Consider the following 12,698-nt stretch of genomic DNA (forward strand, 5'->3'; position numbering starts at 1 on the left):
TGTAGCTTCCAGCAGTTGAAAAATCTAACCCATTTATCTCCCACCTTCAGGATAAAAAAACATTTCTATCCATTCTATCTTGAATATTAATCACATCTTGCCTAGAATTCCTAAGTGACTGAATTTGTGAAATGTGTGCACTTCTCACAAGTTCTCACTGCTGCTCTTGAGGGGAAGCTTCAGTGCTAATATCATGAGATAGTGATAAGGCTCAGCTTTCCAGACAGCAATTTAGCCAGTGCACCAATACCAGTGCAGCACACACAGTGGCCAGACTCTTTGTCCTGTCCACATTTAATGAGATGGAACAAAAACTGTCAGATGTTGACAGTTGCCTGATGCTGCTCTGCAAAGGTACAGTTTTGTCCACTCTAGGAAGCCTCCTACCAAAAGGATGAGAAAGACAGACACAGCAGGGCCAAGCATCTACCCCAATATTTGATGCCTCTGTGCCTATGGATATGAATGAAAAGAGTGCCATTCCTAAAACATTTCCAAAAACAGGACTTTAAAGGTGGGTAAGAGAGGGACTTGAAACTGAAAGAGGATTTTTGCAATAGATTATCAAAGAGTCCATTAAATATAAAGAGCAAACCTTTGTCAGTGGAAACCTGGGATCACTTTTAGACCAGTAAGCAAAAACTTTCTGTTTATACTCAGTGCTCTTTATTTCACAAAAGATTTTGTACAGAGTTACTAATAAAAGTCATCTTTAATTCTGAAATTTAATCCAGCTGCCATTCACAGTGTCATAACTCATTAACATTTTTACTCTGTCCAGAAAAGGGAGGCACATTTTTGTTGTCATTTTTAACAAAATTGAATGCTCTGCCTTCTGATAAATTTATTAAACTCAGCACATTTCTTTTGGGTAAATATCCCTAAATCTAAGGAAAGCCAGAACTGATCTTTATTTTGCAGCGGAAGAAACAAATACTAATGCAATATGATTACTATGGCATTTCTGTAAATATTCTTCTCTTCCTTAGCATGAAGTAGAAAGTCCTAAATGAAGCTGATACTATACACTGAAATGACCTATTTGGAGCAACAGATCTACATTAAAATGTATCAGAATCACCTGCATTGGTTTTATTTTCCTACTCATTAAAATATCCTGTTCAGAAAAGGAATAGCACACCTACATTTGACTGAGAGACAAACATTCTTCCTAGCTGAAAAAAATTTAACACTTGAAAAATATAGTGCAAATGACTAGCACATATTCTGAAGTTCAGTGCCAGAAAGAAGTCACGATAACAGGGTAGGCACATATTCTTGCCAGCCTTGCAAAAGGCATGATTACACATTTTCAGAAGAAAAAGCCTGCCCAGGACTGGCATCCAAAATAATAAACTGTACATTCTGTTAGGAAAGAACTAAAAGTCCTTTTTTGTCTGATCTCTAGATGGCTGCTAGTGTACCTGCAGCTGTTCAAAAAAGAAACTACTGTGCTTGTGCTCTACTGGAAATGGATGCATTTGGGAGAAATGGCTTTAAACTAAAAGAGGTTAGATTTAAGTTAGATGTTAGAAAGAAGTTTTTACTCAGAGGGTGATGAGGCGCTGGAACAGGCTGCTCAGAGAGGTTGTGGATACCCCATCTCTGGCGGCACTCAAGACGAGTCTGGAAGGGATTTTGGGCAGCCTGAACTAGCGCTTGGCAGGGGGTTGCAACTGGATAATCTTTAAGGTCCTCCCCAGCCTAAGCCATTCTGTGATTCTGTATAAGTTATGCAGGCTGGATTTCGTTGAAAAACAACAAACAGGTGTTTTTTCAAGTAGTGAAATGTTTTCTGAATTTCATGAATTAAAAAAAAAAAAAAAAAAAAAAAAGGAATGAAATGAAATGGTCCTAGTTTTCCTTCAAGATTACAATAAATGTATTGGTTCTAAGTCAACAGGCTGATTCTTACACAAGTGATACTTAATAACTAATTCCGTAAAGGAGCACCTGATATGGAAGTGGGGAAGCAGGGCTTATGGCAGGAAGAGTCAGCAGAGACAGCCACTCTGCTAAGTGAGGTGAATTTTCCTCTACTAACTGCACAAACACACTCTGCCAGCGGGGCTGAGCCACCCACAGCTGCTGTAACCAGAACTACTGCAGCAGAAGAGAGCATGAAGCTAGCAGCATGCTGGAAGCTCTGGATGTTGCATGCTCAGTAGGACATGCCCTATGAAGACTGCTTTCTGCACAGGTGATTCTGTCTGCTCCTCAGCTACAAGCTCCATTTTCCCCTCATTTCTGCTCAACATTCCAGTGCCAGCTCAAAGCTGCTTCCTTCAGGAGAAAAGGCAGTAGGAGAAGTGGTTATGATCCACTGAGCAAGAATGAGTAAAAAAAGCCTGGATCTTATTAAACTGACCAGTGAAAAAGATGGGCTGAAAGGAGAATGGGGACAGGCAGGAGCTGGCATCTATGAAGATGAAAAGACTTCAGGACACTTTTAGCCAGAAGGCGGTGTTGTATTGCTTAAAGTTCACTAATAGGTACAGTATCTGCAGATAGCATCTAGAAGGATACTACATGTCCTCTGAGGAGCAGACAGAAGAAAATGCAAGAAAATAACTTTCACTCTTAAAAGAAAGAAACCTAAAATGTAATCAAAACTTTGTTGCTGCTTTTTTATATGAAGTACTCACACATTGATACTATCAGCTGCTTGCTCTAGGGAGAAAAAACACTCTAATGCTGCTGCTTTAATATTTTTAAATAAATAAATAAATACAAATTCATCAATAGTTGAGGATTCCTCAAAGCTACCCAGTTCCTCTCAGAAGACTCATTTCTTTTCCCTTACCTGAGAGAAGCCCGTTGCTTCTTTTCAGAGGTTCTTAACTCTTCATTGGCTTTGCTTTCAGCCCTATGCCTTGCACTCTGCAAATCTACCAGCAAGAAAAAAAACATTATTCTCACATTGCTGTCCTTCCTAATCAGTATAACTAACATGCTACATGGCAAATACTGTTTTTCTAGTCTGTAGATCAAGATGTGATGCATCATTTCATAAAGCCTTCTTGAAAGTGCTTTTGCCCACAGGACGGATTTCAAGCAGACATAACCTTGGCTGTAGGACATTAGTCAGGGTTGGGCTGAGGGCCATTTGGTTGGTTAAATGGAGCCACATTCACACTGATAAACTTGTCCCTCAGGAGGGCTTGGTAGTTTGGATTTCAATCTTGCACTAATGCATGACAAAGCTTTCCAGCAGTGCAAATTTTCTTATGTCTGCACTTGGCTGAATAGATGTCTATATTAAAACCAAGATATCAAGGCTCTTCTCCTGGAGAAGGTGCCCACATTTTCTACTGAAGTATTACACAAAACACTGTAAGAATTTTAATTTAGTACTACTTAACCTACTGAAGCAATTACGTTCATACAGCTATTATTAGAGTGAATATGAGGTGAACAATCCATCATAGTATAAGCCATTTTATGTTATGCTCTTCCAGTATTAAAAAAATGTGTGCAATTTTTACACATTGACTCATGAAGTTCAGTTCTGCTTAACTGTTTATTTTTATCCAGCAACAGTGATAGGTACTTGCAAAAAGAATTTTTATACCACACCTGTTGTCACACAAACTGAACACTGTAATAATAGCACAGTTAGAGTGGCATAAATAGAAAAGGCCTTAAATCTGCCTTTCAGTACACAAACACAATTACACAACACACACAATTTTTCCTCTTGATGCTGCCAAGAGAAAAAAGTCAATCGGAAACAGAACCCTAATTAGCTTAGCATACATGGAAAGAAATGTAGGCAATTTTGCACCTAAAATCTTAAAACAGATTAATGGAGTTTGAAATACCCACAGAATTATTTACCTTAAATATTTATTTAGTTGTATTGACAAAATATGAAGATGAATGTTTAAGATCCCCTTAAAATTTTTCATAATTTTTTTCCCCGTTACTGATCACACATCCTTACCAGTATGATTTAACAGTATACTTTTCTTCTTCTGGCTGCCATCTGGTGCCACAGTAAGTTTCACTCGCAGAGTTTTACTGGAACTAGGAGAATGGTTTACTGATGCATCAACTACCTCATAGATGGTATGAAGCAAGCTGGTAATATCCTATGATGGATTGAAACACAAAAAGATACAATATTGTGAAAATTGTATGAATCCTACAACCTCAATACTCAAGACTAGTTTAGGCCTGAGACTATTAAATGCTTAAATATCCTCAGAAGTCACTGAATTCAGAAGAACTGATCTTGCACAGAACATTGCATAAAAGGATAAATTTTTCTCTTCTGTTAGCGCCCACTTTTTCCCAGCAGAGACTGTAAAAGATCTGACAGACACAGAAGGAATGATTCAAGTTGATCCATACTCTTTCTTCACCAAATGGTTAAGATTTATGAAAGAGGGCAAACCAGATCAAAACAATAACTAAAATACAAGGTATTCAGGTTTCCAAAACACGATATGAATGAATGAAATTGTGTTCTGCCTTTATTTTCTTTTGGTTTCAGTAGAACTCAGGGATAATTATTCATTCTGCAGTAAAAATTGAGTTCACTTGACCAAAACAAATGCAGCAATTGAAGAAAAAATTGGACATTTTTACATCTGCAGTAAATCTTACTACTTGTTTTTTTCTTCTTGCATGCCTAACTGGATGATTATATAGAGGAAAACTAGTAAGAGATGTGACAGAACTGTAAACTTCAGGTTTGGAAGCAGCCTGTTACTCAAGCATATCTGTACTGTGATACAGTGTACCTAGCTTACTTTGCAAAATTTCTACCAGTTCTGAAGTTACAGTTTTGAATAGCAGAGATCATCCATTCCAGTCTATTACAGAACATTCTTGTGCACATCTTTGAAAGCAGTGAGGCATGAACAAATGCTTACATGTCCAGCTGTATCGGAGTAAACACTAGCCATTTTCATTGTTTCAAACAGAAGAAACTCCCAGCAGAAACACCACTTTTGTAGCCTGAATATCACACAATCCTCATTTTCTAACCAGGTTTGAAGGTGACACAGAAATACTAATTTCTGCTCACACAGTATTAAAGAAATACTAATTTATGGCCAGGACAAATGGCTTTACAGTAAACGATCTTCCAGATCAACAGCCAGATTAAATAACTGAAGTACTGAGGACTGAACAGTGGGCCTCAAACAGAAGTTGACCACTATACGAATCTCACAACCAAACATTATCAGTATCCAATCATTAGTGAAATATGTGTGATCATTAGCAAAATATGTATCTTGAACAAAACATCTCATTTGCAAGAGATGTAGCTTAGATAAAGCATTATGAGAATGTACCTTTCCTTGTTTAGAAGTATAGTGCCAAAGCCTCCTAGTACAAAAACTTCCTTGGTTCCTCCTTAAGCCCTAGCCAGGATTGAAGTAGAATCCAAAAAGGAGAATGAAACCAGATGTTTCTGCCTAACTGTCACATAAACTTGTTTGTTCAAATACAGAAGCTGGACGTTCTTGTAGCAAAGTTGGAGACCTCACCTACAAGTGGACACACCGTGTAGGACCTCCCAATTGCCAGAAAAGGCTCTCCAAATCCTCACTGCAACCATGGCTCCCCAGAGACTGTGGATCTGGATGATGGTAAAGTATTAGGGCAATTGGTGATGCACCTTTTCTTAATCACTGTAATTGATCTCATGGAGTACTGGAGAGGTGCGCTACCTTGTTCTGTTTTATTCTTGCTGTATCATTTCCCTTGTTCTCACTGCTTTAAGTGAATGTAAAAATAAGCTTACATCTTTAACTTGGTGTCTGTGACCTTTGTGCTGACCCCATCCATTGGCAAAACAGTAACTAGATGCTTGAAGGTCCAGACTTTGTCTTAAGTTGTACGCTCTAGAATTTTTCTGCATTTAGTGAAATTTCTCCACATGTGTGAGCTGAAGACAACATATTCATAAAAAGCAGTATTTTTTTTTTCACCACAAGTCTCTAGATGGGCTGTTACTGCCATACCAATAGTCACTTTCCATTCCCTTGACAAGAATCACTGTCTAAAGTCTGAATGAGGAAGACTGCTCAGTGACAATCTAGCAGTCACATCACAGCTCTTTAACATCTCACTCCTCACACATCCACCCTAATCTGAAATGTAGCCAGACCTCTAGATAGACGCAGTCATATCTGACAGCTAGCTAGAAGGGCTGAGTTTTTATTTCAGCTAAAAGAAAAATGCAGCCAATTAGACAAACAAAATGGATGTCTTCTATATACTCTCCATAAATTATGTTCTAGAAGCTTTTTGCTAGAATCCTACACCTCCACAAACCAAACCTCTTCTTTGGCAGAGTATTACAGCAGAACATTTATTGTTAATGGAGCCTCAGCACCTTGGGGAAATGGAGCTTTTCCCACACATTCCTTAACAACTGTTGGTTAGCCAACAGGGCATCTTTCTATGCAAAACTATTATCAAGAGATTATTATCAACTCTTTCATTCACAACAATCTATTTCCCTCCCTTTTTTTCAGTTACACCAGGTGTTTGTACAAGCTTATCATTTACTTTGTTTTTACTTCAATAGCAAAGCTGTCTTTACTCTCCACCCTTGTTTTTCTGGTGATGAGGTTTAACTCGCTAATTGGCATACAGTCTGTGCCTCTTGTTCTGTGAGGGTCTATCAAGCCACTTGACTCAGCAGTTTTAAAAGCACTCCCAAATGCTGGCAAGGAAGGCCAGATGCAGTACTGGTGTGACACATACTTGGCAAATCAGAAATATATGCACACACATCATATCAGGACAATTTGCACCTCACAGCCAAAAGGACATGGGTCAATCCAAATGAATGTCCAGGCACCCAGAAGTTTAAGAGGCTGCAAAAGGAATCAGGACACCTTGCAGCCATAGAGTCTGCTGCCTTAACATTTCATTACGTGTTTAATACTTAGCTTCTTCCACAACAATCTGAACTGCTTTGCATTTTGGCACTGCATGAATGTGGTCGTTAGACTGGATATATACCAAGATCGAGGTTAGGGATATCCATAAGTAACCACTTAATGCTTATGTTGATCTTTTGAATACCAACAATAACATTTTTATTATAGGATTCATTTACTTGTGGTCCTAGTTTGGGCTTGAAAGTCTTAGCGAACTGACAGTTCCGATTTGGACAAAAAGCCTGCTTGGGTCATTCATTGTTCCACTATCTATCACAGTCCTGGCTGAGGAGGTACAAGCTTCAAGGCAACTTGAGCCTTGTGCTGCTTTCCAGTTGGTGCTTCACTTCCAAATTCCTTAGGGTGCTGATCTGGTAGGAATGAGTTTTGATCTGTGACTGAAACTACCTTCTCCTAGCCTTTCTTGGGCAACTAACGTGGTAATGGCATCTGCCAAATCACAGACCATTACAGTATGTTACAGTAACTGTGTTTCACAGCTATGCCTATATTTACCTCCAAAATAATTGTAATCTTCCAGAAACCTCATGGCAGATGGGGTGACTTATGCTCCTCTTGAAACCTGTCCCACTAAACATCATCTGTATTTACATTTCCTAAAGAACTGCTTAAACCCATGGATGAAGCTTTGACTTGTACCTGCCAGCTTGTGCGTTTCACCATCAAGAAATTCAGTGCCAAGAATCAAGAATAAAACTCATGAAATTTCCCTCTCTGCTGGCAGGCTGATCAACATGTCCCAGGATCGCCTACCAAAGAATCCAACTTTTCCACACAGCATACTACCATGCTTACTACTCTCATGATTTTACAGCTTTCCTAAAGACCGTTCAGCACCTCCACCACAAAGTTCCAGCCCACATCTCAAACATCTGCGTTTTTTACATGAAAAATAAACATTTTTTAGCGTTTCCCACTTTCCCAAAAATATGGGTTTTGTGCCAAAATGTACTTTTACGCGATTTCTACTTAAAAAATCATTGTGGATTTATAATCTACTATTTTAAACAGTAAAGAGAAATGAGAACAAGAAAAAAAGATCTCTCTCCTTTATAGCAAACTAATTGTATTTAGTGGGGCTGTGCTAATCCAAATGACTTCTGAAAGGTTGTAAGTGTGCAGTATTTCTGCTGGGATAGCTATTTTAATCAAGTAAGAAAGCTGAAACTGTGATAATTTTCCATAAAGACAAAAACAAAGGCTTTTTGGGTAGTATCCAAACAACTAGCAAATGATATATTCAGATTTAATTGTGTCTTGCTTATTGAGCACCACAGTTGGTTTTTCCAGGGCTGAAAGGTTTAACAGTGTTAATCTTTGTTTCTCACATCCTATTTTTTCAATTAGCTACTAACAACAATGCATATTAAAAAGAGAAACATTAATAGATAGCTCAAAATTCTTGCATTAGAAATAGTAAGAAACATACAGTATAGGCCACACATGTATGGTGCACTCACACATTTTTCTGCAGAATTCTTTACTAATCTCCAGTAGGAGATTAACAGGAATTTAGAAACTTCAGAGAAACTACTGGGACCACAAGAAAGAACAAGAGCGAATTATCTTTAAGTATTCTTCATTCCTTATAGAACTCATGATGTTTAGCAAGTCCTGATTCTCAGTTTTCTTTTTTTGCTTCTAATTACCACTGCTAGTCCAGTGTTGCCTTTGACTCAATTCAAAATGAAAACAGAAAGCATTTTTTCTTAACATTTCTCTTGTGCAAATCCACCAATTTAAGGGGCTGAAATGATGACCCCTCAAATACAGATAGACATGAATCCTCTGCCTGTCGGTTCAGTCGTTGCTTTTTTATCATGAGTTAATGCAATGGTCACAGAGAGAAAAACAGCTCATTTCAAGTGAAGGGTCAGGGTGATAAATGCTAGCCCCAGAAAAGCCAGTATCCTTCCCCAGGTTGAAGATTTGGTGCTGAGTTCTGAATGCAGAAATAACCTCACGCTTTTTCGCTCATAGGAAGATACAAGCAAAAATAACTAAAAAAAAAAAGCAAAAAAAAGCAAAAAAAAAAAAAAAGGAAAGAAACAGAAGAGAAAAAAAAAAAAAAAACAGCATTTAGTGTAAAATACAAAGAACATTTTCAGCATTAAAAATGTATGAAGAGAAACATCAATATCAGTTCATTACCTTTCCTTCCGAAAAAAGAAAAGTACAAATGTCTTATCTGTACCTTCTTTGTAGTCTGATTTTTACATACAGCAGGATGTTTTTGTTGCAACATCAGCTTTGTTTGATCATGTAAATTTTTGAATCATCCTTATTTGGAACCTGAAAGGAGCTTCACTTGCTTTCTATTCAACAACTAGTCTAGAATAAATTCCCACATTTTTGTAATTTTTCTTTTTCACTGCAGACAAGCAACTTTTTTGGAGTGCTTATTTCTGCAGCTATTCACCAAAGCAATGATATTTTCCAAGAAAGAACCGACTGCAAAAAATGCTCCATGTTTATGAAGTATAATTACACGCACAGAGCTCAGTATAAAACCTCATGGACCAAAACACATTAGTTCAATTATCCAAGTTTCAAGTCCGATTACAAATATCCATATGAAGATAATTACAGTGCAGCTGTCAGTTCTAAAAAGACCTGCGGTACATAATGAATTGTTCTCTTATGGTCTATGGAATGAAGGGAAACATTATTAGCCAACTTTTGTCATATACATATTAGAATAGGAAAAATTATCTCTCACTATGCCAAAAGGACTGAAAAATGATCGTCTTCTAAGACAGAAAAAACAGTATTTTGAGAACAGAAACTACTGCTGATTTTCTAATTTGCCGTCCCAATAATTATGCTTCCATGGGTCTATCCCTTCAAGAAGCGTGACTAGATGTGGGTTTCTAATTAGAAAGACTAGAGAATCAATCAGAAAACTCTAGAAGGAAATTAAAGCAGTATTAAGTTCTGAAAATGTTGTTAAGATCCAGAATAAATTTCACTAAGATGGAATTTGAATGCTCTTGTCATGGTGTAAAACCCAAGGGAAACTTTATCCAGTAACTGAATCCATCTCTTATTTACAATTTTCAAACGTTTTCATGAATAAAGCACTCAGACCACTTACAATATTGCACCCCACCTACATGTCTCTTACAAACTTCATTTTACACTGTGTATCCTTTAGAAACTCACTGGACATGAAGTCCAAGGTTTTAAACAACACATTTGAATCAAAAGAAGTGGATGTGGGCAAGTCACTTTCTTCTCCAGTGCCTCATTTTTCCAAGAAGAAAAACAAGGATGATAACACTGATTTCACTTTTTAAAACACGTCAAAATCTACAGATAGAAAACTAACAAGAAATTTCATCTCACTATTTAATCCCATCATAAATCCAGGAAACAGTCAAGTGAAATTTTCCAAGATGGGAGAAGGACCACACTAATCTTTTCTCAAAAGAACACTGGATCTTTGTTTAGAAAAGCTGAGCGGTTCTGAAAGCATTTTCATCAGCTCTCTGAATGGCATTGCTACAACTCAGTTCTCTTCCTCAGACTGTCTGTTCTGTTGCTGATCCAGCAATGAGCCTTGCACACTTAACTCAAAGCATGTGTCCCATTCATTTTAATTGAAACTGTTCACATTTTTAGCATTCGCCATTGTTAAGCCCTTTGCTGGATCAGGAGCAGAACTGTTTAACAGACTACAGGATCAAGTCCACTATGTTGAGTGTCAGTGCCTCAGAACCTAATGGAACAAGCAATTCTATATCATATGAAGAGACAGAAACTCCTCTTTTGTGGATGAGATGCTATCATTAGTCACTCTTGCATAAACAACTCTTAAATTACATCTGGATTCAACAGAGGAAAATCAAACAAGATGTTTTCTACAAATGACAGTGGAACAGCTTGCAAAAGTAGTATATAACAACTGGAAAACTGCAATGGTGCATACTATTAGTTATTATCTTCGGTCACATGCAAACAACTGAAAATTATCAACCTATTTGGACCCTTGGTTAAAAGAATTTTTTTTTTGGCACAGGTTCTAGCAACCTCCAGACCTCAGCGTAGTATAATTTTCAATATCTGCACGGATTTTGTTTCAGTTAAGCTGCAGCCTGCTCTTGTACCAGGGAGAAGCAGAATTTGGCTGTAACATATTCTGTAAGTACAGTCAAATTAAGCCCTTTGGTGTACCACATAATCACAAATAATTATTGTATGCATACTTAAAAGCATATTCTCATTATGTTCAGCACATGGAACTCCCTCTAATGTTAATGGGAATTCCAAGCCTGAATGTAAAGGACACCCATGTGTGTGGGTTTTGGGTCTGCTGTGTTTTGTGCTTCTTCCCCTTTCTTGACAGTTCAGGTAGATGACTTAGCCTTGGGTCTCAAGGTTCGTGTGAGACTTCAGGCAAGTTATTTAACTCTTCTGCTGTCAGTTCCATACGTTAACAAACATGAAACTTTCTTTTCTTTTTTTTCCTCCTTTCTTCTCCTTGCCCCCCTCTCTCTCACTATAGCTTATGTTCTCACTGAAAACTGGAGTCGGTCTGCAATGTTTTTTCTGTTTATGGTCTTGTATGAGGGGCACAGATTTTATTTGACTATTCAAACCACTGTCAGAGTAGAGACAACAAAAAGCTAGAAATGATGCTCACGCACACATTAAAAACCTTCAATCACTGTATTTAGCTATTTAGTCATAAAGTCAGAAGAGATTTGCTTTAGTCTTCTAGGTGAAATTTCTGCCCTTTACTTAGTGGTCTAATGTCAGTATACTTTCTGTATTACCCTACTCCTTTCAATCATTTCTTAGTAATTGTCATAGATACCAGCATGTGTGCCCACAAAGACAAACTGTCAATTCTAAGCTGATTACCTAAAGGCCCGGGAGCCAGGAAAAGTAAACAGGTTGCAACAAAAACCAATGACAGCACAATGTGAAAATCTCAATAAAACACACTCTTCTAGAAGTTTCATTCAACCTGAATGGGAAAAGGACCATACTCTATGCTGACTGTTATTTGGCCTCTTATTTTCTCATTACATACAACTTGAAGACAGCCTGATAATAAAAAAATATACACAGGTATGCTTTGATAGGCATTCATCCACTGTGGAACTGCAGCAAGCATCATCAACACTATTTATACTTGGAAGGAGAAAGCAAAGATCAGCCTAACATTCATGAAAACAACAGAACAGTATAGTCAGTCCTACTGGAAAGAATTTCAGAAAGCAACCTTGCTATTTGGTTAGCTTAACTCTGAAAAGCAGGATAGAAGCCAGAACAATATACATTTGCAGGGGTTTATTTTGACAATGTGTTTAGTTGTTCAGTTGCTTCAGATATTTTTCCCCTCCAAATGCCAGCACTATTTTTTAAAAGGCTAATCCCAGATATTAAACAACAACCAGCTTCAAAATGGTACAGTTCATCTTAAAACAGTAAGCTACTGGTGGGATTGTTTCTAGGAGGGAAAGGTCCAAGGAAACTGCTGTTTAAGTTGGCAGGATGCTTCTGTTTCATAGAAGAAAAAATGTTCCTGTTATAAAACACTTCTCTTGCTAGCAAATGCTGCACATAAAGGGGCAGCTGTACTGTGCTTACCTCACGTGTGACTCTTCCGTTGTTATCAAAGTCATACAGTGTGAAGGTCCATTCTTGCCTGTTATCTTCCTCTACAGACACATCACATTGCAATTCCTAAGAAACATGCAAAGAGCAGCTGATTACCTGAAGCAAAAGGCCTGTTTGCAGAGGAAACTCTGTAGAAGAAGGCTACTTGCT

General features: G+C 37.8%; 1 protein-coding gene across 11 annotated transcripts in view; it reads right to left on the reverse strand.

Annotated features, from left to right (window-relative positions):
• The window catches only part of NKD1 (NKD inhibitor of Wnt signaling pathway 1), a 267,650-nt gene that overhangs the window by 10,276 nt on the left and 244,676 nt on the right, over positions 1-12,698 (reverse strand). For all 11 annotated transcript variants that reach the window (XR_016470895.1, XR_016470894.1, XM_090149943.1 and 8 more), the window contains 3 exons: positions 12,519-12,614; positions 3,944-4,091; positions 2,804-2,888 (listed from right to left, as the gene is read on the reverse strand). Coding sequence is in view for 9 of the 11 variants with exons in the window: in XM_090149943.1 (XP_090006069.1) it covers positions 2,804-2,888; positions 3,944-4,091; positions 12,519-12,614 (329 nt within the window). In the remaining 2 variants the exon portion in view is untranslated. The remainder of the gene's footprint in view (positions 1-2,803; positions 2,889-3,943; positions 4,092-12,518; positions 12,615-12,698) is intronic.

The sequence above is a fragment of the Phasianus colchicus genome, chromosome 13, assembly GCF_987193195.1.
Source record: "Phasianus colchicus chromosome 13, bPhaCol1.hap1.1, whole genome shotgun sequence".
In the NCBI taxonomy this organism is placed as follows: Eukaryota; Metazoa; Chordata; class Aves; order Galliformes; family Phasianidae; genus Phasianus; species Phasianus colchicus.